General features: G+C 47.2%; 6 protein-coding genes and 1 long non-coding RNA gene across 13 annotated transcripts; all 7 read right to left on the reverse strand.

Moving 5' to 3' along the window:
- Window positions 1-20: 20 nt before the first annotated feature.
- LOC108159854 lies at window positions 21-3,292 on the reverse strand. Of its 2 annotated transcripts, none has more exons than XM_017293447.2 (5): window positions 1,869-2,313; window positions 1,102-1,728; window positions 879-1,037; window positions 634-807; window positions 21-576 (listed from the first exon to the last, which is right to left on the reverse strand). In XM_017293447.2, the coding sequence occupies exons 2-5, from the start codon at window positions 1,150-1,152 to the stop codon at window positions 319-321; spliced, it is 642 nt and encodes a 213-aa protein (XP_017148936.1). In that variant the 5' UTR covers window positions 1,153-1,728; window positions 1,869-2,313; the 3' UTR covers window positions 21-318. The 2 variants fall into 2 exon arrangements, 1 of the variants encoding a protein (XP_017148936.1); XR_001775369.2 differs by lacking the exons at window positions 21-576; window positions 634-807; window positions 879-1,037 and adding exons at window positions 2,718-2,891; window positions 2,947-3,105; window positions 3,167-3,292 and having other exon boundaries at window positions 1,305-1,728; window positions 1,869-2,657.
- A 98-nt stretch (window positions 3,293-3,390) lies between these two features.
- On the reverse strand, window positions 3,391-6,353 carry LOC108159852 (1,4-alpha-glucan-branching enzyme). The gene is made up of 4 exons (XM_017293444.2): window positions 6,185-6,353; window positions 5,485-5,654; window positions 4,478-5,418; window positions 3,391-4,415 (listed from the first exon to the last, which is right to left on the reverse strand). Exons 1-4 carry the CDS (start codon window positions 6,277-6,279, stop codon window positions 3,549-3,551), a joined length of 2,073 nt encoding a protein of 690 aa, XP_017148933.1. The 5' UTR covers window positions 6,280-6,353; the 3' UTR covers window positions 3,391-3,548.
- A 348-nt stretch (window positions 6,354-6,701) lies between these two features.
- Window positions 6,702-8,928, reverse strand: LOC108159853 (serine palmitoyltransferase 1). 2 transcript variants are annotated; one of them, XM_017293445.2, is made up of 6 exons: window positions 8,819-8,928; window positions 8,537-8,608; window positions 7,968-8,467; window positions 7,579-7,906; window positions 7,159-7,524; window positions 6,702-7,098 (listed from the first exon to the last, which is right to left on the reverse strand). In XM_017293445.2, exons 2-6 carry the CDS (start codon window positions 8,582-8,584, stop codon window positions 6,934-6,936), a joined length of 1,407 nt encoding a protein of 468 aa, XP_017148934.1. In that variant the 5' UTR covers window positions 8,585-8,608; window positions 8,819-8,928; the 3' UTR covers window positions 6,702-6,933. The 2 variants fall into 2 exon arrangements, with proteins under 2 accessions (XP_017148934.1, XP_017148935.1); XM_017293446.2 differs by having other exon boundaries at window positions 8,783-8,904.
- Window positions 8,929-9,542: 614 nt separating this feature from the next.
- On the reverse strand, window positions 9,543-17,158 carry LOC108159748 (heterogeneous nuclear ribonucleoprotein U). 3 transcript variants are annotated; one of them, XM_017293292.2, is made up of 10 exons: window positions 16,720-17,157; window positions 15,737-16,393; window positions 14,816-15,667; window positions 14,265-14,755; window positions 14,042-14,170; window positions 12,384-12,555; window positions 10,708-11,675; window positions 10,483-10,648; window positions 10,335-10,414; window positions 9,543-10,257 (listed from the first exon to the last, which is right to left on the reverse strand). In XM_017293292.2, the coding sequence occupies exons 1-10, from the start codon at window positions 16,862-16,864 to the stop codon at window positions 10,093-10,095; spliced, it is 3,825 nt and encodes a 1,274-aa protein (XP_017148781.1). In that variant the 5' UTR covers window positions 16,865-17,157; the 3' UTR covers window positions 9,543-10,092. The 3 variants fall into 3 exon arrangements, with proteins under 3 accessions (XP_017148781.1, XP_017148777.1, XP_017148783.1); XM_017293288.2 differs by having other exon boundaries at window positions 15,737-16,468; XM_017293294.2 differs by lacking the exons at window positions 9,543-10,257; window positions 10,335-10,414; window positions 10,483-10,648; window positions 12,384-12,555 and having other exon boundaries at window positions 11,559-11,675; window positions 15,737-16,468; window positions 16,720-17,158.
- LOC108159750 lies at window positions 12,679-14,031 on the reverse strand. The gene is made up of 2 exons (XR_001775352.2): window positions 13,346-14,031; window positions 12,679-13,144 (listed from the first exon to the last, which is right to left on the reverse strand). It is a non-coding gene; the product is annotated as an uncharacterized LOC108159750 (long non-coding RNA).
- Window positions 17,159-18,382: 1,224 nt separating the features above from the next.
- On the reverse strand, window positions 18,383-23,548 carry LOC108159703. Of its 3 annotated transcripts, none has more exons than XM_017293217.2 (6): window positions 23,463-23,548; window positions 20,003-20,326; window positions 19,262-19,939; window positions 19,115-19,192; window positions 18,812-19,067; window positions 18,383-18,745 (listed from the first exon to the last, which is right to left on the reverse strand). In XM_017293217.2, the coding sequence occupies exons 2-6, from the start codon at window positions 20,181-20,183 to the stop codon at window positions 18,592-18,594; spliced, it is 1,347 nt and encodes a 448-aa protein (XP_017148706.1). In that variant the 5' UTR covers window positions 20,184-20,326; window positions 23,463-23,548; the 3' UTR covers window positions 18,383-18,591. The 3 variants fall into 3 exon arrangements, with proteins under 3 accessions (XP_017148706.1, XP_017148707.1, XP_017148704.1); XM_017293218.2 differs by lacking the exon at window positions 23,463-23,548 and adding an exon at window positions 22,486-23,150 and having other exon boundaries at window positions 18,812-19,046; XM_017293215.2 differs by lacking the exon at window positions 23,463-23,548 and adding an exon at window positions 22,486-23,150.
- Window positions 23,251-25,068, reverse strand: LOC108159704 (ataxin-10). The gene is made up of 3 exons (XM_017293219.2): window positions 24,985-25,068; window positions 23,843-24,923; window positions 23,251-23,782 (listed from the first exon to the last, which is right to left on the reverse strand). Exons 1-3 carry the CDS (start codon window positions 25,018-25,020, stop codon window positions 23,616-23,618), a joined length of 1,284 nt encoding a protein of 427 aa, XP_017148708.1. The 5' UTR covers window positions 25,021-25,068; the 3' UTR covers window positions 23,251-23,615.
- Window positions 25,069-25,070: the final 2 nt, after the last annotated feature.

The raw sequence follows: 25,070 nt of genomic DNA on the forward strand, positions 1-25,070 counted from the left end.
AAGAGAGTTGCACTTCTTGTAAGATATACTTCTAGATTAAGGTCTAACGATAAACGAAGCTAAACAGAAAGCGAATAAAAATCAGCATCTTGAGCAGCCTACAATATGTATAATAACGAGTCTTAAACTAATATTACTTTACGTATATAAATATATATATTTATTATAAACAATAAAATACAATTTTAAAAATTTAAAAGCTTGCTGTCATCAACCAAAAACAGAAGCCGCCAGAGACAGGAGTCTCTGCCATCTGCTGGGGTCGGCTGGTACTTAACTAGATGAAGTCGAAATTAGTTTTCTCCATTAGTATTCCACTTAATTCCCAATTTGTATGGGTATAATGGCGGTTTGCAGCGTATCCTGGATATTGGTTCTGTTCATTGGCTTGGTTCTATTTCGTTTCGACGTCACTGGAATCATGGACTGGGCATACAACTTGATCGTACCCAGACATAGGGGTGGCTTGTCTCTGTAGTTTTCAAACGAAGTCAGCGAAACTTGGTAGTAACCCAATGGCAGCTTAATAGGCACAACGCTCTCATCTATGAATAAATCACGTGCAAACATGTGGCCCTGAAATAAAAAGTCACATGAAGTTGCCAGCTATAGAGTTACAGTTTTCGATCTTACCACAAATGGGCATGAGTGATTGAAGTTGGTATAACGTTTGATCAGATTCCACATGTACTTTCCATAAGGGCTATGATTTCTTCGGCCAATAATGTCGCATAGATTAACCAAAACATCCACCAAAAAAGGATGATACTTATTGCTGTAGTCTTGTTTAAAGACTTTTATACGAACCTGCAATCGGAAAAGTTAGATCAATGGCTATGGCGTTCAAGTTGCAGGAAAATGTTTCAGCTTTCGCTTACCGTCATATTGTTCACAGGCTGCAGAAAATACACATCCATCTGGGCCACGGCCATATTCCAGTTTATGGCCTTCAGGATGCAGGAGGCATTAGTACTGAGCTTTGGAACGGTGAAGCATTCTAAATTCGTCGTCTTATATATTACCTTAGGTTCGCAGCACTTGAAGTAAATATACATGTTCAAATAAACCTTATTTACAACAATTATCTAACAACTACTTTACCACGTTCCAGATCAGCAAGGCGCCAACAAGTAAAGCCACTGACAAACGCATTATTGAAACTAAAATCCGATTTCGAGATGCGTATGTGAATATAGGTTTCCATTTAAAAAGTAATTTACTTTTCTCAATTAAACGATATTTAAATGTAAATTTAGTTGTTAATTACATTAAATTATACGCAAAGCTGGTCTTCACAGCTTGGGTAACATTATAAACCGATTTAAACCACATTTATTTAACGAATTACAACATAAAAAAAACGATTCAGTTCTTATTCTTCTTCCTTATCACCGGTATCATAGACTGGACATACCAAACAATGCCACCGGCATGGTCTGGTGGCCTGGTTTGGTAATTCTCCATAATGGTAATGTTGATTTTGTATAGACCTAATGGAAAATAGTTTGGCAAATAAGACTCGTCGAGGTAGGCGCCGCGGGCGATTTAATGACCCGCATACGGGCAGGAGTGATTGAAATTCGTAAACCGTTTGGCCACTTTAATAGAAATCACGCCAAAGGGCATAAAACTCCTCCTCGAAAGGAAATCGCATATATTAACGATGACGTCCACAAGAAATGGCTGGTACTGGTTGCTGTAGTCCCTTTTAAAGAGCTGAATCCGTACCTAAGCAAGCAGATGCAATTAGTTATGATTTGGGGGTTCGAGGGGTTCGCCGAGAAGGGTTCAGACGGTTCACAGAGCTGTCCACAAATGGCGGAATTAAATATTTTCTGGAAACTACGAATTACACAGACTATACTTACCAACGTTCCGTGAAGAAAGAGCTGCAGACCCACAAGTGCTATGAAGTACATGGCCAGGACTGCAAGATTTATACTGAACATATTAAAGCATTTAAAAGCCCTATTTTAAAACAGTTCACTCGTGAACGATCGCTCACTGACATCTCCCTGATATGTTGGTTCGGCTTGAATGCTTTCATTTAAGGAACACGAGTGTACGCGAATAAATAGAAGCTCCGTCAGCCGTGGCAGCCAGATTGTCCATTTTGGTGGCCCTTGTTGGACCTGGCCTTCGGTTGAGAGGAGATACTCGGGCTCAGCTTTAGAATGTTAGAAGCTATTATAACTAAAATTTCACTGCCATGCCATGCCACTCGCCCAAACAATTGGCCAGCTTAAATCAGCTGAGGGACTTGGCGGCTTTGTTTTGTTTCGCAATTGAGATGGCAGTGCTTCGATAAATCACGCGACAGATGATCGCTGGTGGTGGCAGTTCCTCAAATTAAAATCGATGCAAATAATGACAGCGCTGCCAGGTGTGTTTAATTGAAACGTCAGGTAACGCTTGGTACACATTTAAATTTAAATTCAAACCATCACGACGGTCAATGTAGTTCTTTTACCCTTAATTGTTTTTGGTTTCCTCTTGATTCGCATGATCTCCCAATACCAATTAACAGTGCCATAGCTCGCTTTGCTCCCTTCCGAATAGGTTTCGAAAAATGTCGAGGATATCCAGTATGCCCCCATTGGAATGGATGACGGTAAATTGCTGGTTTCGAAAACCATGTCCCGCGCGAAGAGATGACCCTACAATAGTTCAGAACGGAGTTATTCAGTCCCTAGGAAGAAATCTTTGCTGCTAGTTACAACAAAAGGACAAGAGTGGTTGGCATTCGTGAACTTGTTCAATGTTTTCCACATCAACAGGCCGTAGGGTAGGAAAGCCTTCCCAGCTATCAAGTCGCACAAGTTAAACGCAACATTCGCCAGAAATGGTTTATACTGGTTGTTATAGTCCTTTTTATATAGCTTAATATGCACCTGCAAGCAAACTTTTCTCAGATATTATTCGCTAAAAATTAGTATTCCTTCTTACGGTTGGATTCCTTAAGGGTTCTTTAAGATGACAGTCCATTTGAACAAGCGACTTCTCCCAAGCTACCGCCTTGAGGTAACATGTGACATTTTCAACGAACTGCGGATTTGTTTTGCACTCAATTTTTGTTGTTTTCAGTACCAATTCGGGTACACATCCCTGCCAAAGAGAGTCCTTAGAATTAAATCGGTATAGCGCGTGAAAAAAAAAGGTTTCGTACCTTTGGGAAAACCACCAGCAAACAGAGAAGAACGATCATCATCACGATCGCATGGAAACTAGCAACTGAAAGAGTCTAGTCTACCTTTCACCCTAACGATTTAATGGCTTTATAAATCACATTTTTCCCTCGTAATTACACTACTAATCTATGTAAAGATCAGTTTGGTTTGATTGAAAAGTCGTACAGCTTCTAATGATCGTGCTCTATGAAAAACGGAAACCTTTTTTTTTTGTTAGAAAACTATACCTCAGAGTGATATATGTATTTCAGTAGTAGCTTTCCCGATTCGATTCGGAACATAACCAAAGACTAATTACTAGCATTGAAATTCGTTTAGGCATTAATAATTTCAGTGATCTGAGTTTGATGCTTATCGAGCTTAATCGCTGACGCGGGCATAGACTACGGCCGTACGTGATGGGCTGTAGACCTCAATGAAGTTGGAACGACCAGCGTATCCCTCCGGGTCGGAGCGATGCTTAACATTGCCATCGATGCGGCTGTGGCCGCCAAACCTAGGATCGTCTGAGGAGAGCACCGCCTGATAGGTGCCCGCCCAGTTGGTGCCTACGCGGTAGCCAGTAAAGCTCTGGTGTATATGGAAGTTGAAGACGAAGACCAGTCCGGCCCGCTCAAAGGCGATGATCTTGTCGCCCTCGTGCTTCCAGCTGACGTAGGCGGGTCCGGAATGCAGCCACCCGTAGCGCTGCTCAGCCTCGTTCATGGCCCGATCGAACTCATTGAGGTATTTGTACTTCAGCATGTTGTCGTCCACCAGGTTCCACTGCCGGCGGGCATAGTGGTACGAGTCGTTGTTGCCCACGCGGGGGAAGTCCAGCCACTCGGGATGTCCAAACTCATTGCCCATGAAGTTCAGATAGGCCTCTCCGCCGAGGGCATGTGTGATCAGGCGTATCATCTTGTGCAGCGCCAGGCCACGATCGATAACCAAGGTGGAGTCCGACTGCGTCGACATGTGCGTGTACATCTCCTTGTCCATCAGCCAGAAGGCAATGGTCTTGTCCCCGACCAGGGCCTGGTCGTGCGACTCTGCGTACGCCACCGTATTTTCCATCCAGCGGCGATTGGTTAGGGTGTGGACCACGTCCCCCATGCTCCATTGGTCGTCGCTCTGCTCCTTGAGCAGCTCAATCCACTTGTCCGGTATAGCCATGCCCAGGCGATAGTCGAAGCCAATGCCGCCCTCCGAGACGGGACGGCACAGCGTCGGCATTCCCGAGACATCCTACAGAGGATATTCATGTGAAAGATGTCGCCAGGGTTCGCTAGGTTCGCTGACTGACTTACCTCCGCAATGGTGATGACTTCGGGGTCCAGCGTGTGCAGCATATGATTGGCCAGCCCCAGATAGTTGAGAGCATCCGTGTCGACATTCAGGCCAAAGTACTCATTGTAGTCGCCGCTGAAGCCCTCGCCAATGCCTCGCGAGTGGTACAGCATTGAGGTGACGCCATCGAAGCGGTAGCCATCAAAGTTGTACTCGTCGTGCCACCAGCGCAGGTTGGACAGCAAGAAGCGCAGCACCTCGTACTCCACGTAGTTGAACAGACGACTGTCCCACAGAGAGTGCTCGCCGCGGGCTCCGTCGTGGAAGAAGCAGCTATTGGTGCCGTCAAACTGGTTCAAGCCATCCTGCACATTCTTCGAGGCATGCGAGTGGACTACATCCAACAGGACGTACAGCCCGTGGGAATGGGCAACATCAATCATCCGCTTCAACTGCTCTGGGTTGCCGCAGCGGCTGGAGGCGGCATAGAAGCTGGTCACCTGGTAGCCAAAGCTGGCATAGTAGGCGTGCTCCATGATGGCCATCACCTGGATGCAGTTGTACCCCTGCCGCTTGATGCGGGGCACAATGCGATCGGCGAACTCGTCGTAGGTGCCCACGCGCGGCTCCTGCGAGGCAATGCCCACATGGCACTCGTAAATCCTTAAGGACTTGGGCCTGGCTGGACGGGAATGCTGGCGCTGGTAGCGCTCCGATTCTGGGGGCTGCCACACGTACTGCTTGTAGTTAACCCCCTGGTTGGCCTCCTTGGGTGGCTGCACCACATACTTGGCCCACGGCGACAGGCGGTCCAGCAAGTGATCAGAATGGTTCCGGATGATGATCTTAATCTCGCTCAGGTGCTTGATCTGTGGACTGCCGTCCGCATTGGGGGGCAGGTGCAGTTCCCACTTGCCAAACTCTAGTTTCTTGAACGGATGCGACTCCCAGTGCCAGTTATCTGTGGGGGTGGGGATGGGGAATCATTAGTTCTGTTGGTGACAGCTGCGAAAAGTGTCCCACTTACTGAAGTCGCCTGCCAGATAGACATTCTTGGCCCCCGGTGCCCACTCACGGGCAATCACCGAGTTGTCCGGCTGAAAGTGCAGGCCGTAGTATCTGTATCCCTGCGTGAACTGGTCCATTCCGCCATCGCCTTGGCCGATCTTCTCCAGCCACTCCTGGAGCACGCCATGTCTGCAAAGAATCAAACGCCAAACAGTTGAGATCGGCATCTGCGATGCTAAAATAAAGATCGCCAAGCCCGGAAAGGGCATGATCATGATCCTACCGAGATTTCCTTTTATTTCGAGTTGATTCGATAACGATTAGTATTTTATCGATTAAAAATCAATTAAAACGATTGATTTGATAAAAAAAAAAAAAATTGTCTTGAAAAAGGCCGTGTCTAGACGCAGGTCATTTTAAGGTCATTTTTCCGTGTCTAGACGCATATAAAATTTTGATAATTTTTCCGTGTTGCAACGCGGGTCAGATGAAGGTCATGTCGCAAACTGGCATGCATGTATGTAAAATGTCAAGTAAAGTGAAGTTACGTGTGTGTGCGAATTTGCGAATGCGGTGGAAGAGAAAAATGCAAACAAAACAGAAAAACAAACCGGCCCTGGACAACAGATCGGAGGGTGGGGCTTATCAGCCGCGCACATAAAGCCGGCGCCAACCTTGGATTACATGACCGACAGCCGGCAGCGGGCGGACTCACTTACCGTCGTCGAATCTCACGCTCGAAAGGCCGCAAGTAGCCATCCGTTGAGAATAGTGTCTCGATGTCCTTAACCTTAACATTCATGGCGTCACCCATGTCGGAAAAATCAGAAGATGAAAACGGAGAACAGAGCACAGTAGTTTCCACGACCGACGGCGACGAACTGTGCTGTGCTTTTTTATCAGCCTGCAAGCCCACACAAAAGCTTTGCTTCTTTCTCGCTCGTCGAGCTTTTGTAGCGTCCAAAACAGCTGTTATCCCAAGTTTTCTTTTTCTTTTGATTCGCGCATATAAACAACAAAGCAATGCTGCACATTGCATGTTTTTCCGCCTGATAACAGAGTATGTTTAGTATATATAGACTAATTGCCCCCGATTGACGATTGCCTTTACGGTTGACATAGTTGAACCGGCATCGAAGCGTCGTTACATGCAAATTGGATGAGATAATGCTGTTGTCGTCAAGTGCCAGGTCAGGCATTTTCTTACAAACAAGTATACGAAGAAAACAAGGTCTATTCTATGCACCACCAACAAATATCTTATTAAATGTGGAGAAAACCCATTAAAATGTAGTGCAATGCTGGTCGAAGCTGAAAAATTGAACAAGTGGAGGGTGTTCATCATAGTTGAACTACAACATTCCATACTGATCATAAATTGTACTCGAAAGTGCGTAAGATTAGGACTACAATCCAGATACAATTAACATTAATACTAAACGCACTCAAGAAGTCCTCCATGTATGCTCTAAAGGACTGCGCTGCTAACATTCTCGATGATCTCAAAAGCGGCGGAAATCTCCGCCTCTTCCAGCAGACGGTTTACGGCAACTCGTATACTAGGACGCACTGGCTTGTGTTCCCTATTCTGCAGGTAGGCTGCCTCCACGACAGCCACGCCTCGAGCAATACACTGCGGATGGGGATAATGTTAGACTACATTTTGAATATACAGCACGAGGAGCAACAATACCTTGTCGGCGACATCAATGAGGCGCTTCCGTTCCGCATCGAAATTTTCTCCGGGAAGTGCCAAATACAAGTGCTTGACGGGGGACAACTCATCGCCGCACAGGCGCAGCTTGGAGAAACGCGAAAAGATCTGATGCAACAACTGGGCTTTGGCCTGCAATTGCTCAAAGATTTGCGGCTCCCGCTCGAAACGATCGAGGGCAGAAATGGCAGCTTGGGTCAGCATGGGCGGCAGTGAGGCGGAAAATATGTAGCCCAGGCCGGAGAGACGCTGATGCTCGGCTATGAAATGTGAGCCCACGCAGAAGCCGCCAATGGTGGCCATGGATCCCTCCATACCAGCGGATATCAGATCGATTTCGTCCCGCTAATTGAAAACGCGAGATAAGTTTGGTTTTTCAATGAAAAGTCATTTACTTACGTCGATATTGAAGTGCTCGGTGACACCTCGTCCTCCTTTGCCAAGTGTGCCAAAGGAAACGCTCTCATCGATGAAAATACGCAATTTGTATTGCTTGCGCAGAGCCACGAGCTCGGGAAGCGGACAAATCTTGCCCGTATTCATGTAGATGCCCTCAGCAACAAGAAATCGACGCGTCTTGAGAGCCTTCTTGGGGTTCTTCTGATCACGCTTCTCCTGCTCGACGAGCAGCCTCTCAAGATCCTTGACATCATTGTGTTTAAAGAATGCGATCGTGCTGCGAGACGCATCCAATCCCTTTTGAATGGCAAAGTTGACAGCTTCATCTCTGGAAGGGTAGAGGAGCTGTTGAAAAACCCTCTTATAGCCAGTTTTCAGAAATAACTTACACAAATATAATGTCACCACGCTTGGCGTATGCGGGAATGGCGCTGGCCACCGTCGAAAAGCCATAGGAATACACAATAGCTTCCTCGAGGTCCATGAACTTGGCAATACGCTCCTCCAGCTCCAAGTGCACATCCATAGTTCCATAGAAACCGCGAGGACCACACGATCCGACGCCGTATTTGCGCAGAGACTTGCAGGCCTCCTCCAGAATGTCTTGGTCTTCAAGGAAACCCAGGTAGTTGTGCGAGCCCAGATTGAGGCAATCGTGTCCATCGACGTTTATGCGCTTGCCCACCTTGGACGCCACCAAACGGGTGCGCAGCAAGGGATGATCTGGATCAGTTTCACCCACCAAGGGTTCTGGCTCATAGTTCTCAATTAAGAAGTCCTCCTCCTCTTTGGTAAAGCGACGGCGCCGTCCACCGCCCCGTTTATGGAGGAGCAGCCAGATGACGGTAATGAGCAGGAATATTTCTAGAACAAGTGCAAACGTGGGTGTCTGTCCCAAGAGGCAATGGTTATCGCATGACGACGAAGGTATACAAATTATAGGCGTTGGCATACTCACATTCCGAAAAATGGTCCCAATTTCGTTGAACAATTGAATCACCGCCATTTTTCAGGTTCACTTCAGTTCTTTCTGTGAAAAATCAATTGAAACCGCCTTAATTTCTGACTGTGGTATGTGTCATCCAAACGACGCTTTCTTATCGCAATTCGAGTACATCTGCACATAGTTTATGTATGAATGTACATTATTTAGACACCGATACGAAGTTCTATAGCAAATTTTTATGCGCACGAATATACTTACAAGCAGAATTATGTACGGTTAATATATTATCATTACCTTGTTAACGATCGTGTCGCTAGTGGGTGATATTTTAGATAAAAGCGTGCAGAAGTGTGCCGCACGGCGCAATCAGCTGAACAAAAATATCTGTGGTATTCCAGTCATAGATTTTAGTTTGATTTTGGTTTGATTCAAATCAAATTATGTGTGAATGGTCGTAAAAAACAATCATTGTAGTGTTGGTAATGGCACCATTTTTACTAAAATTGATGTTAACCAACACCAAGTCTAACCAAACTGTACCTTAAAAATATAATTATCTTCATTTCCGAGCGCTGCTATCACTTCGTCTAGAAAGAAAAACTACAGCTTATATTTCTATCGGGCACTGTGCCTGGTCGAGTACGACCAAAGCAGTAAATAATTCGTAGTCTCTGCTTAATTCACATTTAATAATGGATTTTCGTTTTTCTTTGAAAAAGAAATCCATTTCAAATCGTTTAAAGAAGCAATATATTCAATTTGAATGGAGGAAAATAGATTTTTTAAGATGAATTCGAGATAAAGAAACATTTGTTTCTTTCTACAAAGCCAACAAAAATTTCCTATCGAAATTTTTTGTTTAATCACGCAAAATATTCCCCGAATACACTGATAAAACGTCTTATCAAATGTCCCAAATCGCCGCCCTCATGTAACTACATCACTTTTGAGCGAGCTAATTTTTTGGTCCGTCTGTAATTACCATTCCGGCAATAATAATTAAACATTTTTGGTTGAGTCGCTTTCAATGCATAGATTTATTTGTTAAACTTTCCTTGCTTATAGTTATCTTCCAACTGTTTATGTTGCTGCATCAATTGAAAACAATAATCGTAATGAAACGTTAGAACAAATTGTACTGTCTAGAGATTGTGTACTGCCAAAAATTTTAAATCATGCTTCTGTGTATTGCTCTAAGGGAGCAACAAATGCCCGTTGGAAAATAGAAACCAAATATAGAGGTGGAGGTGGATGTCGTAGACTACATTTAACCAATATGAAATAAAAAAGTATCTGGAGTCTGTTTCATAGTACACAGTTTAGTATTATGTTTTGTGTGTCGCAAGATCGGGTATGGTTGCCTTTTGTGGTGGTTTGGACTAGCCCAAACGGCCAGACGCTTAAAACTGGCCAAACTAAGGTTAATTTTTGTTTTCATCGGTTTGTTAATGTTTAAAAACTATCATATAAAGTTTAGTTTAGTTCATTTTTTGTTTGCTTCTGTCCAAATGAAGATTTGCCTGTTGACAGACGGACAGAGGTGCGGGAGTGCCGGATGCCGCTTTCTGCTACTTCTTGTCGGCGCCAGAATTGGACTGTGTGGAGTATGAATATTGAGACCAATAATGATTGGTGGCACCGCCATCATTATTGCCAGCGACGCCTCCTACACTGCCGCTCGCGCCTCCACTGGCATTACCGACCGCTGCTCCGCCAGAGCCCTGTCCCTGTTGCTGGAGGGGAAGAGAATTCAAGTGCATTTCATTTAGTCTTCTTTCGAGGGCCAAAACGAATGAATGTCTTTGCTTACCTGCCACCAGGACATCCACTGTTGTTGTTGCTGTGGATCGGCACCCTGCCAGGCTTGCTGCTGCTGGTTTCCATAACCAGCTAAAATAAAAACGACAACATTTTAGTTGCTTCATCTAAGCGGATTGATAACTATTCTCCGTACGCACCCTGCATTTGATTATATCCCCAATATGGTTGCTGGCCGGCGGTCTGTTGCTGCTGCTGCTGTGGGTACTGTTGTGACGGCTGCTGCTGTTGCTGCTGCCAGACTCCTGTCTGATGCGGCTGCTGTTGCTGCTGGGTATAGGTGCTCCACTTGCCGCTTAGAGAGGACTGCAAAAAATAAATCGTAAATTAGCAGAAAGTCGGTGGCGACTTATCACACCACTCACCTTGCCGCCGCCGGCTGTTCCACTCGTTTGCTGCTTGTACTGATCGTAAACACCGCCACCTCCTCCTACGCCACTTCCGGCCGAATTGTTGCCATACTTAGGCACAGATTGGGCAGCTGACCGCTCATAGCCACCGCGACTATCTTCTTTGGTGTCGCGGTGGCCAGGCCGAAAATCCCGTTGTTGATGAGTGCCTCCTCCGGAGCGGTAGCTACTCTGGTTGCTTCCCCGATTCCGATCCGTACTGCCTATTCGGCTGCGATCATTGCCGCGATCTCGATCGCGATAGTCTCGCGAGCTACCGTATCCACGATCATCGTACCCGCTTCGGCGGTTGTTCTGCATCCAGTTTTGCTGGCCGCCGCCTCCGCCTCCTCCGCCCCCACCTCCGCTGCCGCCACCTCCGCTGCCGCCACCTCCGCTGCCGCCAGTGTACCCACGATTACGGTTATCATACCCACGACTGCCGCCTCCGGCACCACCGCCGCCACCACCTCCATAGCCACGGTCGTCGTAGCCGCTCCTGCGATTGTTCTGCATCCAGTTCTGTTGGCCACCACCGCCCCCGCCTCCGCCGCCACCTCCATAGCTGGTCCGGCGATTGTCATAGCCACGGCTGCCACCGCCGCCACCGCCACTGTTGCTGGAGTAACCTCCGCCACCACCGCCACCGCCGCCGCCTCCACCGCCACCGCCACCGCGCCTCGAGTCATTCCATCGGCTTTCGTGTCGCTGTCCGCCATATTCCCGGCGACGATCATCGTTGTAGCGATTGCGGTTGCGCTCGTCACGTCGGTAATTGTCGCGGCCGCCCCGAGATCGCTTGTCCCTGGACCTGTCCGCATCGATAGCCTTCTTGCCCTTCTCGTTGTACTTCTTTACCTCGCTCTTGGCCTCGTCGCCGCTCAGCTCCGTGTAGATTATGTCATCGAACCAGCCAAACTCCAGCGAGGGCAGAGTGAAGTTGGCTGCAAAAAGAGTGATTTGGCATTACAATTATGACTGCAGCTTATGCTGTGTGAGATTTACGTGTTATCAATATACACATTACACATTATATAAGGTAAGAGGCCGGGACGGGACTGGAATAGAGGATTTGGGACAACTGTGGGAAGCGTGTGAAGGCGAAAACTTGTTGATTTACTTGAGAGAGAGGGAGATTCTAGAACTCAAAGAAGCAACAGCAGCAGCACAGGCTGTGCTGGAGTTCAACCGGTTGTTTACTAGGAGGGAGGGGAAAGTTAAATCTGGTTTTTATTTTCTTCTTTAGAGAAACAAAGTTTTTTGAGGAAAAGGCGCTCGCACACGTCGCTTCCCAGTCGCTTTGGGGAAACGGGGTTTGTTGGGATTGCATGGGACATTATAGATAGATAGATTTATGAATAAAGGAAATCATAATAAAATCGAAATTATAAGCGAATGCGAGATATCTGTAGAGTCTTACAGTTACAATTACGTACAGATATACATAAAATGCAGCTGCTTACAAACTAAATACTTTACATAACAAATTGTATTGCATAGTCTTTTCATTTCTTTTTTTTTTTACATAAATGCCTCCTTAAAGTAGGGTAGTATGTATGTATGTATATGTATATATAGATACACAGTCGTACATTATCTGGATATTTGTCAATTGTTTCAATTCGTTGCCATGTGTGGTGGACAATATTTACCTCGTAAGTTATTAATTGTTGATTCTTTAACTGTAAAAGCATTTCCCTTTTCCTCTTTTTCGGCGATCCGACGTTTCAACTCATCTTCGCCGGGTATGCAAACGACCGCAATGCGCTTGAAGTCGTTGAAACCCTTCATTTTACGTCGCTGGGCCGAGGCATAGGCATTCGTCTACAAGTATATAGTTGATCGTTTGGTTGGTTGGGGTTTTGAATAGATTGTAGTCTGCCAGTTGATGTTGTAGTTGTTGGTTGTTGGTTTTGGGGATGGTTGGTTGTAGTTGTTGTAGTTTTGTTGGATAGTCGGTGAGAAACGAAACACGTTGATGATTCGGTTGTTGCAGGACGATGCAGACCCCGGGAAACGCAGACGTAGTCGCCGTGTATCGTCGGGAGACACCAACTCCGGTTTCAGTTTGGGTTTCAGTTTTGGCGCTTACAAGCTAACACATACCTGTCACAAGGTCACTCACTCACACCCACACACACAAACTCCACTGCACTGCACTCCACTCCGCCAGGGAGTAGGGAGGAGTACCGGGCGGATTAGGGTGCGGGGGTTGTACTCATATAATACCTAGGACGGGGCCTCGGGGGCCCTATTAACAACAACTAACAACAGTTGACTAATGATTGCATATATATATATATGGGGGAGGGGGTGAGGGTAGGGGGATAATATTTTAAGTAAAGGTACAAATGGTGTGGTTGTTGGTGCTCTGTTGGTTGTTATCGGCTGAAGCAGCATCGCATAGCTCTCTCTGTAGATACACATACATATATATATATGAGATAGTTGGCATTTAGAGAGAGAGAGTAGAGAGTAGAGAGATAGTAGTAGGTACTAATACGTATAGTATACATATACATATGTGATTAGATTGTAGACGAACAAATTCGACCGAGTAGGGTCGCTGATCGGATTTAGATTTGGTTTTTGTGTATGTTTTTTATTTACTTACAGTGGCTTCCATGCCGCACGCTCCATCTTCCTTCCTCCTTCTCCTCCTCATTCACTCTTCCTTCTCCTGCCATCTCAACATTCCTCCTTCTCCCTTCTCTTACACTTCCCTCTCCTCAAACACTGCCCCGTCAACTGTTGCACCTAAGTAAGACTTAATAATACAGATCTGATTGGTACACACTCTGGCACATACTTACTGGCATCGTACATACTTAGAGACACTAATTATCGGATTGACTTACACGTCTAGGACGTACCTGCCTGCCGGCTAGGCAGTTGGCGGCGCCCCCCGTCCCTACCCACCACTCCGCAGCGAGGGAGGGGGGGGGGGGGGCACTTGGGATTACCTTTCGTGCGAGCAATGAGCAATCAAATGCGTATTCAAATGTACAGAACAAACGAAAAAGTAATGGTAACAGAGTCGCGCGTCTTCGCTTGTGAAGAGAGTTGTCGGTGGAGAGGTGGGGCCTCATTCCCGGAGGAACCAGACCCCACATTCGCAACGCCCCTAGGCGCCACTTGCATGGCTGGGCGGGTGCCAATTCATCATCAACGTATAATTCTCGCTTGTTTCGTTTTTTGTTATTGTTTTTCTTGTTGTATCGTTCGTTGGTGTTTGTGTGTGTGTATGTATGTGTGTGGTGTGTGTGTGTGTGTTTGGGGGTTGTGTCTGTAGGGTGTCTGTATGTTTTACCTGATCGAGGATGAAATTGCGACGCCGCTTCATGGCGATATCTTCTAGGGCTCCCAAGCTATTCAAGCATATCTCCAGCACCTTATCCCAACGGCCCTTGTGCACCGTCTTGCGAGAGGCGCCATCGATCTAAGCAGACAACGGAATGGATGAGAATTTGCCACCTTTTGAATGGAATCTTATTTGGGCGTTTGAGGGTTGTGGGGTGCCCTGTGAGACTTACCGTCATCTTGGCTATGATGGAATCGGGTCCAATGACCTCGTACCGCTTGTCAGCGTTATCTGCCACCTGCTTGTGGGTCCAGTGGGTTTTGCCGGCACCGGGCAGACCCACTAGAAGAATGACCTCGCACTCCTTGCGCGAACCGGCGCGTTGTGGTCCGGCAATCAGTTGCTCCACAGCCACCAGGCCAATCAGCACATAGTCCGACAGCAGAGCGACTGTATCTCTGGGTTCGGGAACCACTTCCTCGTACTCATCATCACGCGACTGTGACTTATCCTCTTCCTTTTCCTTCGCAGTCTCCGTCTTTTCGGAGTCTTCGTCGGTCTTGATGCGCTTGTTGGGCGAGGGTCCATCGTCGTCCTCTTCATCATTGGCGGTCGAGGATTTCTGTTCCTCTGATGGTGCCTCCTCACTTGCCTTCTCAGCGTTGGCATCGCCATTCGAAACTGCTTCTGTCTCCCCAGAGGCTTCAGTAGACGATGGCTCAGCTGTAATTAAAATGTGTTCAAAATATTTGGTTTTATTAGAAGAAGAATGTATCCACTAACCTGTTTCCACAGTTTCAGTAGCTTCTGGCTTCTTTTCAACATCTTCTGTTGTGATCTCTGCCTCTGCCTCTGCTTCTGTCTCCACCTTTGGTGCCGGTTTTTCTTCCTCTTCGGATTTCTCTCGTTTATCAGAATCCTCCTCATCGGCCTTTTCCGAAGATGTCTTCGCATCATCATCCTTTTTCTCGACCTCATCGTCGTCGGCGGTGGCCTCGTCCAGAACCTTCCACTTTTCGCCATCGTTATCATCTTTGTCGTCGTCCTTATCCTCTTCCTTGCGATGCTTGCGGCGCTTGCGCGTTGGCCTCTCAGCGTTCACCAGCAGCTGCTCGCCATCCGAGAAGTTCACCGTGTACTCGTAGCCCTTGGTCACAATATGCGGAAAGAGGGCCTCCTCCTCGCCCAGGATGCTCTTCTCGAACTCAAATGCCACCCCCAGATCCTCTCCGTTGAGGGTATACTTGATGGTGCACGGCTCGCTCTCCAGATCCAGATAGCATCCAATGACGTCGTCCAGCTGGTAGGGCTTGCCATAGTCTACGAACTCACCCTTATTGGCCTTGCGTCCGGTCTCGCAGTAGCCAAAGGAATGTTCGGCTTCGCCTAAGAGCAGCGAAGTCGTCGGCTTCGAGAAGCCAACGCGAAAGCCGCGCACATGCGGCTCATCCCGGAAATGATGGGAATTTTCCGGCTGCGATTCCTCAGCGAGGCGCACCTCAAAGCAGACCTTACCATCGCGCACTCCGTAGTTGGCGCGAGCTCCAGACCAAATCAGGGAATAAATCTCAGATGTCAGGGGCTTGGCCGAAGCAAATGTGGTCGGATCGATGCGAAGATGCAAATCGGAGTCCACTAAAAGAGAGATATAATGACTGTACCCGGCATTCTTCTCACTGCTCACTTGGCATGTAAAATACTTACGCCAGCTTAGGCCCACTTTATTCTCCTCGATCGTGGGCTCATCCTCTGGCACCGTGCGCTCCTCGGCAGCTGGCTTGGGCTCGCGCTTCTCTCCGCCGCTGTTGCGATGCTTGGGCGAGCGGGAGCCACTGCGGGAGCGCGACCGACTGTGCGAGCGTTTGCGACGCTCATGAGGCTGGTCCTCAGACTTTTCCTGTTCTTCTTCCGCCTTGGCGGCAGCAGGCGTCTCCTCCTCATCGACGTCCATTTTCTGGCTGTCGCCGTTTGTAGCCGGCTCAGCCTTCTCAGCTGGGACCTCTGCGGCCTCCTCTGGGACAGCCTGCTCTGCTTGGAGCGGCTGCAGCGCCTCGTTGCCATCGTTGGCATCGTCTTCGGCCTGCTCCATCGGCTCGTCTGCTTCTTGGCCTATTACGGTAGTGGCTTCATCGGCTTCCTCTGTCTCTGCCTCGTCGTTTGCCTCAGGTTCTCTGGCTTGTGGCTTCTCCTCAGCATTGGCAGTTTCGGACTCGACTGTGTCCTCTGCCTCCGGCTCTGCTGAATCGGCCTCCGCCTCGATATCCGACTCTGATTGCGGCTTCTCGGCGGCTGCGGCTGGTTCTCCTGCCTGGTCTTCCTCTTCCAGGGTCTCGAGCTCTGGCTCTGTGGCGACGGGTGCAGCTGCAACGGGAGAGGGAGAGCGGGACATTGAGCGCGTGCGACGCTGACGTCGGCTTGGTGTGACTGGTGCGCCATCTGGTGGCGGTAGCGGAAATGTGGCAGCGATGCAAAAGTGACAATTCAAAATGGAAATGGAAATGAAAATGCAATGTAAGATTCGTGCATTATATAAGGAAAACTTACAACAACACAAATTCACGCTGAGCCACAGGCACTCACACTAACAAAAGCAAGAATATAACGCGGCAAGCCACTCACTCACACTTGCGCACAGACACAGAGGCACAGGCACAGACCAGACACACAATGCATACACACAAATTTACCTCCGTCGCCGGCTCCGCCACCATCGACATGTGCCCGGAGGCGCTCAATGAGCACGGCTTTGACTCCTTTGGTGTCCAGACCGCGCGTTTGTAGCTCGTTGCGCAAGTCCACCACCTTCATTTTATCCAGCTTAGCCACATCCATTTTTACGCTTCCGTTTTGGATTGGCGGCAGAAACACACACACACTCGCGTGCACCAACACCAACACACCGACGGGGGCTGATGATGCGAAAAAATAAGGAAAAAATGCGAAAGAAAATGAAACGCGCTGTCGTTCAATGGGCGCACGTGGCTAAAATTTCTCCAGATCGAAGTAGTCTTTTTCTTTGCACTCGTGCACACTAAATTAACTCCACAATTCAGTTTTACATTCGCATTAATTGCGAATAAATAAATGGCCTAAAAACCCGAACGCGTTGAAGTGAAGTTGGCTGCGATCAGTGTGTCCGACCCTCAGAAATATACCAAAATATACCGCCTCATTTTAAGAATATACCGTAAATATACTGAGGAATTCAAGTTATATTATTCATGTTCCTCGTTTTTGATATTCCGTCGAATATTACTAGCTATCTAAATCTCTCAGCCCTGCACACATAGTTTTATCTGATTAATGAATCTATTTTCTACTTGACTGGCTTGTTTTAAATACTTGATTTGTTTTCCTGCTACGGCGATTGCTTTGATTGTTTTTGCCTTAATTTTGGTGCCTCAACAACAATATAGCATCTTAGCCCACATGACCCCCCTCTATTTAAACAGTTGAACGACTTGAGGTGAATGGCGGCATATATTACTGATTGTAAATTCTTTTTGTAGATCCATGCCATATTTCCTCTGAACTGCGATATCTGAACGATATATTTCACCTGAACTGCGCTAAAATTATGAAATTTTCATTATCTTCTGTGGAATATTAAAATAACCCATTGGCTTGCAATGGGCTAACCGTTTTCCGCCAAGGATTGGAAACTATATTTCCCAATTTTGATAATCCGTGGAATATTGCAATCTAGAAAGATATGTTGCCTAAAAAAGGTTTTAGCGAAGTATCGTTGAAATACCTTTAAAAAAGGGTCTGAATAGTTTCTGCATTAATTAGAGCCTGGAATTTCCGCAATTCTATTTCAGTACTGTACTTATAAACATTGCCAGTTCACATAGTTCCCAGTGTTGTATTTTAATTTAAATCACTGACTTTGACTTTCCGCTTTTCCGTTTCACTAGGGTTTCCATTTTCCATTTCTCTTTTGCAACTTTCTGTCGCAGTGGCAGATTAATTAAAAAGTCCAGTGAACGGACAAGCGACGTTCCCCCCATCAAATAGAGTACACAAATCATCGAATAGATGATTGATTATATTTATTATTTAGTTTACTAGTTTTTTGGCTGTTCTTTGGAAGATCTTGGAGGACCTTTCCGTAGCCGCTTTACGTTCATTTACGAAGACGAGGTAGCCGTCGCAACAGCTCTTTATTTATCTTTTAATTCGGACTTTTGGCATCGCTCCACAAGTTTTGTAATCCTTCTTTTTTATTTCAATGTTACGTCCGAGCTGACATATTTTGGAGTTTTGACTTTGCAGTAAGTTGCAGTAAGTAGCAATGATAGCTATTACAGTTCTGTGTTATATTTGAATTGAAATCATAGCGGCTGGCAGTTACTGAAATCCAATAATATCTTTATTTCATTCTTAACGTAATAAAGCGAACATTTTAAATACATCTATTAAGAAAACAACAAATAACAAATTTAAGTGAAAAAGCAAACCAAACATACGCTGGCTGCTTTGGTCTTTGGTCGCAAGAAGGGCATCATCATCGTTATCATCTTCAAACAATGCCCATCATCATCTTCGGCATACTTTTATTATCTGCCCATTATAGTTGGCTCGTCCGCCATGGCCACCTCGTCATTGGGCGCCTTGGCACCCTTCTTCTTGCCAGAATACCACAGGAACATTAGACCGCAGAAAATGTTATCCACAAATGTGAACCAGGCCAAGTAGACGCCATATCCATACCTGCGATGAGGGAGCTTTCTTAGCGACAAAAAACCCACATGCCACTCGATTCTCGCGGATACTCACGTTAACTCCGCACCATCCGGATATGCATAGAACAGGTGGTCCTTTGTGTAGTCAATGGATGAGAAAAGAACCTGGAGAACAACCAGAGCTGTGGACGCAGCCACCAGGTGAATGCCGCCGGCCAGCCGCTTAAACATGTATCGAGGATTCATGAACGTGTAGAAGGAGAAGACGGCGCCCAGGCTCATGACGAACAGTGTGATGCAGGCAAACGATGCCTGCGTTCGGATGTAGTCTGAAAGGAAATACCAACCCACTGCCAATTACGGACTGTCACAACCCACAGTTGAGGAGAAGACCTACCCATCACCTCGTCGTCGAAGCCGGGCTCGTTTCGCAGTGTGTTGGAGTTGGGGAACATGTCGATATATTTGCAGCGCTCTGTACGAGAAACGATTTGGTTTGGTGATTAGTTGATCGACATCCCATCCCCCCATGGACTTCACTCACGGTTGGGTATGTAACTGTAGAAGGCTGTGTGCCCGCCCCTTTTCGGCGGCAGCGGCGGCACCAGTATCAGGATCACACGCTCATCATTAAGTACAAAGGCGGGTATGTTGATGTCGCGAATGTAGGTGGCCAGGAGACGAACGACCAGCGGGTAGTTTGTCCAGTTGCTGAATATAGCTTCCTGGGCCACCTCCGGTATCACATAGTAGGACCACGTGTTGTTGTACTTGACACGCTGCAGGGCGGAGCCAAAGGTCTTCCGCGCTATGATGCCATTGACGTCCAAGGGATCGATGGGTATGGGCTTGATGGCTGTCGCATTAAACTGGCGCTGGTTCTCCTCTGTGGACATGACCAGCTTGCGGAAGGCGTTGCGAAACGTCTGAAACTCCTCCTCTTCACCACGTGCCCAATGCGCGAACATGCGACGACGGGCCGACTCCGTGAAGCTATCCGTCTCGTTCAGTTTTTCCTCTGCAAAGTGCTTAACGAAGTCCATGTGTGAGAGGTTGCGCTTGGCATCGTTGATGTTCGTCTGGGAGGTGTATGACATCGAGCTGAAGTTTCGGACAACCTGAGCATTGGTCAGGGCATTAGGCACGATTGTATTCCGACAATGCCGCCACAGTCCCGAGTGCGAGGACATGAAGAAGCGTCTGGACTCCGGTATGAAGATGCCTGAATAGAGGACGTGGCTTTGAAGCATGGCATGATGGAATCGCTGTCAGTATTTTAACGCACCTGTTCCGCCGGATATAATGATCCAGTGATCTGTTGATATGGCCAAAATCCAGATTATCAGAGAGATGACCATCAGCAGACTGCATCCCAGCAGAAGACGGCGCTGAAACATGTAAGCCTCCATCAGCGGACGGCGGGCCTCGTCCCGACCAATTGTCGATGTGGACACGTCGCGCTTCATTTTGTGGCTGATTCAGACACAGACACAGGCACACACGGTCACGCTCACGCTCCCTTCGTTATGGCCCCGACAACTGGGACTGTTTGTCGCACTCCGGACGATGGCAACGGGTAATCCACACGCACATGGAACAGGGCACGTTCCTGGGGAGTAAGAGGGGTGGGCATTGTTGGTTGAATGGCTTTTTTTAGTAACTAAACTAACTCTCAAATCGTCCTCCCTCTAGGCAAATGAAGTCACTCGAAATGTGCGGAACATGTGTGGGACATCAGCGACGTCACTTTTGAGCAGGTGTTTCCTTTGGCATAGCATCCCCATACCCATACCCATCCCCATTCCCATTCCCATCCCATCACAGATGTCTCTAATTTAAACAATATTTTTATATTATTACTAAATAGATTTGTGCGTATACTTTTTGGAGGCGCAGAGCATGCACACCGTTCGTCCGGTGTGTGCAAGAACGTGAACGTAATTATGCTCTCTTCGAGAATTTATTCATAAATATTTATTTATTTATTTTACATGTTGTTGCTGCGACAACGCAACCAGAAATTCCCATTCGAAAACCGTTTTTATTTTAGTTTTTGCTTCGACTCGGACAGAAATTAGGTAAATTAGAGGAGGAGACGTTCAAAGCACTCACAAAATATATGACAAAATATGCACGATTATTTGAATTCTTTTTTCAAAATTGTTGCGCTTCCCTGCAAATATATTTTGCGAGAATTAGGTGCGCCGACATGAGTGGGCGGCGGGCGGCGGGCGGTGGGCGAATTGCTCGTTAAGAGTGGGCGCGGGGGGACTGCGGAGTGCGTGCATAAGTGCCGTATACTTGGCTGTGGTCTGACATCTAAATATATTATTTTTACTCTATTCCGTCTTTGTTTGAAACAATAAATGGGGCGGCTGCCTAGCCAGCAAAAGTGTCATCTTCAATTCTCGGGAAAACCCAAAGGGGATCGGATCTCATTATAATCGATGCTGATGGGGGCAGCGCCGACAGGTAAGCATACTCATAAGGAGTACATTCCTACATCTACATCTCGGGAAGATCTCTTTCTCTTCTCCAACTTCTCCACTTCCGCGATCTATTCTTGGATTCGTGCAGCAGCCGCTGCTGATGCACTTGCCTCCGCACTGCGGAGAGTTGGAGTGGAGGGAGTTGTTGCATTTGCGTCACGATTCGGCTGCGGCAGATGAAGTGCGTCATTTTGGGGAAAGAGAAACGATTCTGCTACAAACTCTTGTGCTAGTTTTTTTGTGGCTGCCCTAGCCACAGGGTTTTCGAAAGTTGGCCAGATATTTGTAGACTATAGACAAAGATGTCAATTTTTGATGAGAAGCAGTTGCAGTTCAAGCGTTTGAATGAAACTTGGCACAAGGATAGTCTTCGGACGTTCTGATACTCGTAATATATCCAAATCGGATTCTTATTCATGGGTAATTACTCGTATTGCATTATATAACTTCAGATTCTTTTAGATTTCAATAAGCGTATAATGATGGCATTCTCGGTATTCCCGATAAGAGTATATAATAATATAAGATAATGTTCACGGTTTTTTCGTTATATTTATATTTTTTGCACGGCACAGTATTTTAGTTTACGCATTTGATGCTTCGCTGCGTTGCCTTTTGTTTTAAAACAAATTTGTCTTGAACATGCCGTTATTTTTAGCCGATATGTACAGTTATCAAGCTGTGTCTTCTGCCTATATACATGGTCCATAGATATAAACATATTTGTATGTACATATCATATATGTGAATTCCTGGCTGACAATATGGTTGAAACGTCGTTTATTCAAATCATCTCATTGTCATGTCATTTTTGGGCGCGCATATTGACATATTTGACAGGGGGAAATTCTATATATTTTTCTTTTTTTTTAAACACACACTTGCTCCTGGTTGTCGGTGGCGCACACACATCCAAAGAGACAGAGAAATGAATTTGTCGGCCGACTATTTATTTGTTTTGTGATTCCGTTCTTATTTGTTGTCGGCCATTGTATTTTTGGTATGTGCCATACCACGCCACGCCATGCCACACCATACCACGCCGTCTATCGTAAGACGTCGAATTCTTTGCTTCACCTCGGGTAAAAAGAAGCCCGAATTTGAATTTTTAGTATATCCAATTAATACCTCGCATAAAAAATGCCACTGCCCGGCCTCCCACACTGCCTCCCGGACCTCGGTCACAACTGATCCCGGCTGTCATTCCCCTTGATTTATCGTTATATAAGAGCGATTCGCGCTAGAGATATGTACATATGTCTGCAGTGTTTACTCGTACCATTAAGGCTGCAACGCTGCAACAATGATCTCTGATCCAAGTCAATTGTTTGGGGATGACTTTTATGGGATCCGGCCGCGTTTGTGTTGATTTGATTTTACGAGGAACGCACCCGCTGCTCTTCGCTTCTCCTGCCCAGGCGCAAACGCCTTAATGTCTAAAATAAAATTTTGCTAATTCCTCAACTAAAAACCGAGACGAAGCATGCGATAACAACAGAAATAAATAAATATACTACACAAAAACCGAACAAATTCCGTCGAAAAACTCGGAACAATCAAAGAGCGCGAACGGCGAACGGTGGACGTGGTTGAGGACCAAGCGATCGCGGCGATTCCGTCGTTGACTCCCGTCTGCTGCTGGCCAAAGCAGAGCACAGACTGACTGGCTGCTGGGAGGAGGGACTACTACCGCTGCTGCCACTGCCTCTGGCAGTGCTAGTGCTAGTGCCTGCGCCTGTGCCAGTGGTTGGTATCGTCGTCGTAGCCGCAGTTGCCAGCCAGCGCGAGTGTGGGGTTGCTGTTGCTCCATTGTTTCTTGGCCCTGCAGAGCAACATAAACATAAACTCATTGCGTTGGCAGCGCGTGTTCCACATATACAGATGTACGCATAGGAATGGGAATGAGAATAGGGGCGTCGCACACAGCCCATCCCATGCTGCCACCTGCAGAAGTCGCCAAAAGAAGCGCTCGACGACGTCATCGTTTCTTAATTGCCCCATAAACCGAACTCAACTCAACTCAGTGTAGCAATGTGTGCATAAATTTAGAAATTGATGAATTTAGGCATCTCTTTTTTAATGGTGCACAGAGCATGGTACATGGGCAGCTATTTTTATATCCGCTCTGGCTGTAAAAACGCTCGCGGATGCTTGCTCGAATGTCCGTTCGCGATTCCCCCGGTTGCCGCTCGCGCCCTGCGATGCCATTAAACGGTGACAACGAGTTTATGAATGTTGTTAGATCTTTTGGCATACCATTAGCGCATCGTTCAGCGCAAGGGGGAGCGGCTGTCAGGCGGATGACGTCGTGCGAAAGACAGCTAACCACTTGTTGGCCAGCCAGTGGTCGTGGCTCGCTTCGCGATGTTCTGTGTGTGTATCTCTCTGTGTTTGCGTGCTGGTATTCGGTTATTGGCTTCTGTCCGTGATGCGCAACGCGCCCATATCCAGATTGAGTTCGCTGAGGAGGTCATTGGGGGCCGAGCCCTGCATGGTTAGGCCGGCGACAATCTGCTGAGCCTCTGGGCAGTTTATGCAGGCATTGCGTATGGCCAGAATGCTCCATTCGCGCATTACTAAACGAAAAGAATGAAACGTTAAGATGTGGTGGCGGAAAGAATCGACGATTGTCTTACAAGGATTACGGGCATCCATCACCGTGCACTCGAGCAGAGTTGGCAGCAGCTGTGTGTCAATGCAGTAGCCCTTGTTCTGCTTGTTCTCGTACAACAAATTGGCCGAGCAGCGTACCAGGAGCGTTTTCAGCTCGTAGGAAACCTTCTTTTCGTACTCCGCATCCACGCCGGAGGTGAGGGCCACCTCTTCCAGCTTGGTCATTGGCTTGTCAAAACCGCCACCGTCTGCCTCCTTGCCTGCCGCTACCACGCAGCGCAACAAGCTGCTAACATTTATGAACAGTGACTGATCTTCCACATACGTGTTGGCATATTCTTCGGAGCCGCTGACACTGGCAATGATGCGCAGGAGCGTGTGGACTTCCCTGGGATGCAGTTCGTGGCGCAGCTTGATCGTTTCCCGCAAAATGCAGTCAGACTTCAGTCGAAACTCCTTGGCAAAGTGCTGCAGCAGGATTGGAGCCAGTTTCCCGTTCGGACTGTTCTCGCGCAGATAGTGCGTCACATAATCCAGGAAGGCTATGCGCTCCTCGGTGCTCAGTCGCTGATAACAGCCCACACCGACCCGCCCATTCGACACAATGAAGTTTTCCAGAAAGAAGTGCAAATACTCAAAGTTTAAGGTGCAATGTGCATCGTTGATGGCCTGCCACAAGCGGACGCAGGTCTGGAGAGCCAGGTCGTTACTGATCAGGCCGCAGCCGTTAAGATAAATGTTGTACATAACCATGAGCAACACGTTGTTCGAGCTTCCCAAGGGAGCGGCGCAGACCTGATCGGCTATCTTTTTGCCATGCTGTGTCCAGACGAGTGTTTGAGCAGGACCGTTGTTCACCACAGTATTGGCCAACACCTGCAGCGTGAGTGTGTGGATTGTACTTAGCTCGGTGCGCATTTGGGGATTAAAAGCCATCGCTTCTATTAAGCTGGAAAACGCTGCATTTTTTGCCACAGTCTCTTGAGCGGTGCTGCTTTTGGTGAGCAGAAGGCGCAGGCCCTTGAGCAAGCCTGTGACCTCCTCGGCATTTTCGGGCAGGCTTAAGCCCACAATCCGTTGAACTATATCGTTGGTTTCGCTGTGCTGCAAGGAAATTTTTTACTTGTTACATTGTTTTAGAAATTGTTTACATTTTCCACCTCACCTCGTTGGAATGCTCCATTTCGATAGACAGAGTCATATCGATATATCGATATTGCTTGGAAACACTGGTACCACTAATGTACGGTC

This window comes from Drosophila miranda, chromosome 3 (assembly GCF_003369915.1).
Source record: "Drosophila miranda strain MSH22 chromosome 3, D.miranda_PacBio2.1, whole genome shotgun sequence".
NCBI lineage: Eukaryota > Metazoa > Arthropoda > Insecta > Diptera > Drosophilidae > Drosophila > Drosophila miranda.

What these genes read in the sequence shown, in the direction of transcription:
- LOC108159854 (XM_017293447.2), bottom strand. Translation starts at nt 1,152, where the DNA reads ATGCGTTTGTCAGTGGCTTTACTTGTTGGCGCCTTGCTGATCTGGAAC. An exon ending in AGCCTGTGAACAATATGACG is followed by an intron (nt 808 to 878) that starts GTAAGCGAAAGC and finishes TTCCGATTGCAG; the next exon opens with GTTCGTATAAAAGTCTTTAA. An exon ending in ATCACTCATGCCCATTTGTG is followed by an intron (nt 577 to 633) that starts GTAAGATCGAAA and finishes TTTTTATTTCAG; the next exon opens with GGCCACATGTTTGCACGTGA.
- LOC108159703 (XM_017293217.2), bottom strand. Translation starts at nt 20,183, where the DNA reads ATGAAGCGCGACGTGTCCACATCGACAATTGGTCGGGACGAGGCCCGC. An exon ending in CTACAGTTACATACCCAACC is followed by an intron (nt 19,193 to 19,261) that starts GTGAGTGAAGTC and finishes TTTCTCGTACAG; the next exon opens with AGCGCTGCAAATATATCGAC. An exon ending in CTTCGACGACGAGGTGATGG is followed by an intron (nt 19,068 to 19,114) that starts GTAGGTCTTCTC and finishes CGTAATTGGCAG; the next exon opens with TGGGTTGGTATTTCCTTTCA.
- LOC108159853 (XM_017293445.2), bottom strand. Translation starts at nt 8,584, where the DNA reads ATGGCGGTGATTCAATTGTTCAACGAAATTGGGACCATTTTTCGGAAT. An exon ending in CGTGGTGACATTATATTTGT is followed by an intron (nt 7,907 to 7,967) that starts GTAAGTTATTTC and finishes CTACCCTTCCAG; the next exon opens with AGATGAAGCTGTCAACTTTG. An exon ending in CCGAGCACTTCAATATCGAC is followed by an intron (nt 7,525 to 7,578) that starts GTAAGTAAATGA and finishes GTTTTCAATTAG; the next exon opens with CGGGACGAAATCGATCTGAT.
- LOC108159704 (XM_017293219.2), bottom strand. Translation starts at nt 25,020, where the DNA reads ATGACTCTGTCTATCGAAATGGAGCATTCCAACGAG. An exon ending in AAATGGAGCATTCCAACGAG is followed by an intron (nt 24,924 to 24,984) that starts GTGAGGTGGAAA and finishes ATTTCCTTGCAG; the next exon opens with CACAGCGAAACCAACGATAT. An exon ending in GATGGATGCCCGTAATCCTT is followed by an intron (nt 23,783 to 23,842) that starts GTAAGACAATCG and finishes CTTTTCGTTTAG; the next exon opens with TAATGCGCGAATGGAGCATT.
- LOC108159852 (XM_017293444.2), bottom strand. Translation starts at nt 6,279, where the DNA reads ATGGGTGACGCCATGAATGTTAAGGTTAAGGACATCGAGACACTATTC. An exon ending in GAGCGTGAGATTCGACGACG is followed by an intron (nt 5,655 to 6,184) that starts GTAAGTGAGTCC and finishes GATTCTTTGCAG; the next exon opens with ACATGGCGTGCTCCAGGAGT. An exon ending in AAGTCATCACCATTGCGGAG is followed by an intron (nt 4,416 to 4,477) that starts GTAAGTCAGTCA and finishes TATCCTCTGTAG; the next exon opens with GATGTCTCGGGAATGCCGAC.
- LOC108159748 (XM_017293288.2), bottom strand. Translation starts at nt 16,864, where the DNA reads ATGGATGTGGCTAAGCTGGATAAAATGAAGGTGGTGGACTTGCGCAAC. An exon ending in TAAAGTGGGCCTAAGCTGGC is followed by an intron (nt 15,668 to 15,736) that starts GTAAGTATTTTA and finishes TCTCTCTTTTAG; the next exon opens with TGGACTCCGATTTGCATCTT. An exon ending in AACAATTAATAACTTACGAG is followed by an intron (nt 11,676 to 12,383) that starts GTAAATATTGTC and finishes CTCTTTTTGCAG; the next exon opens with CCAACTTCACTCTGCCCTCG.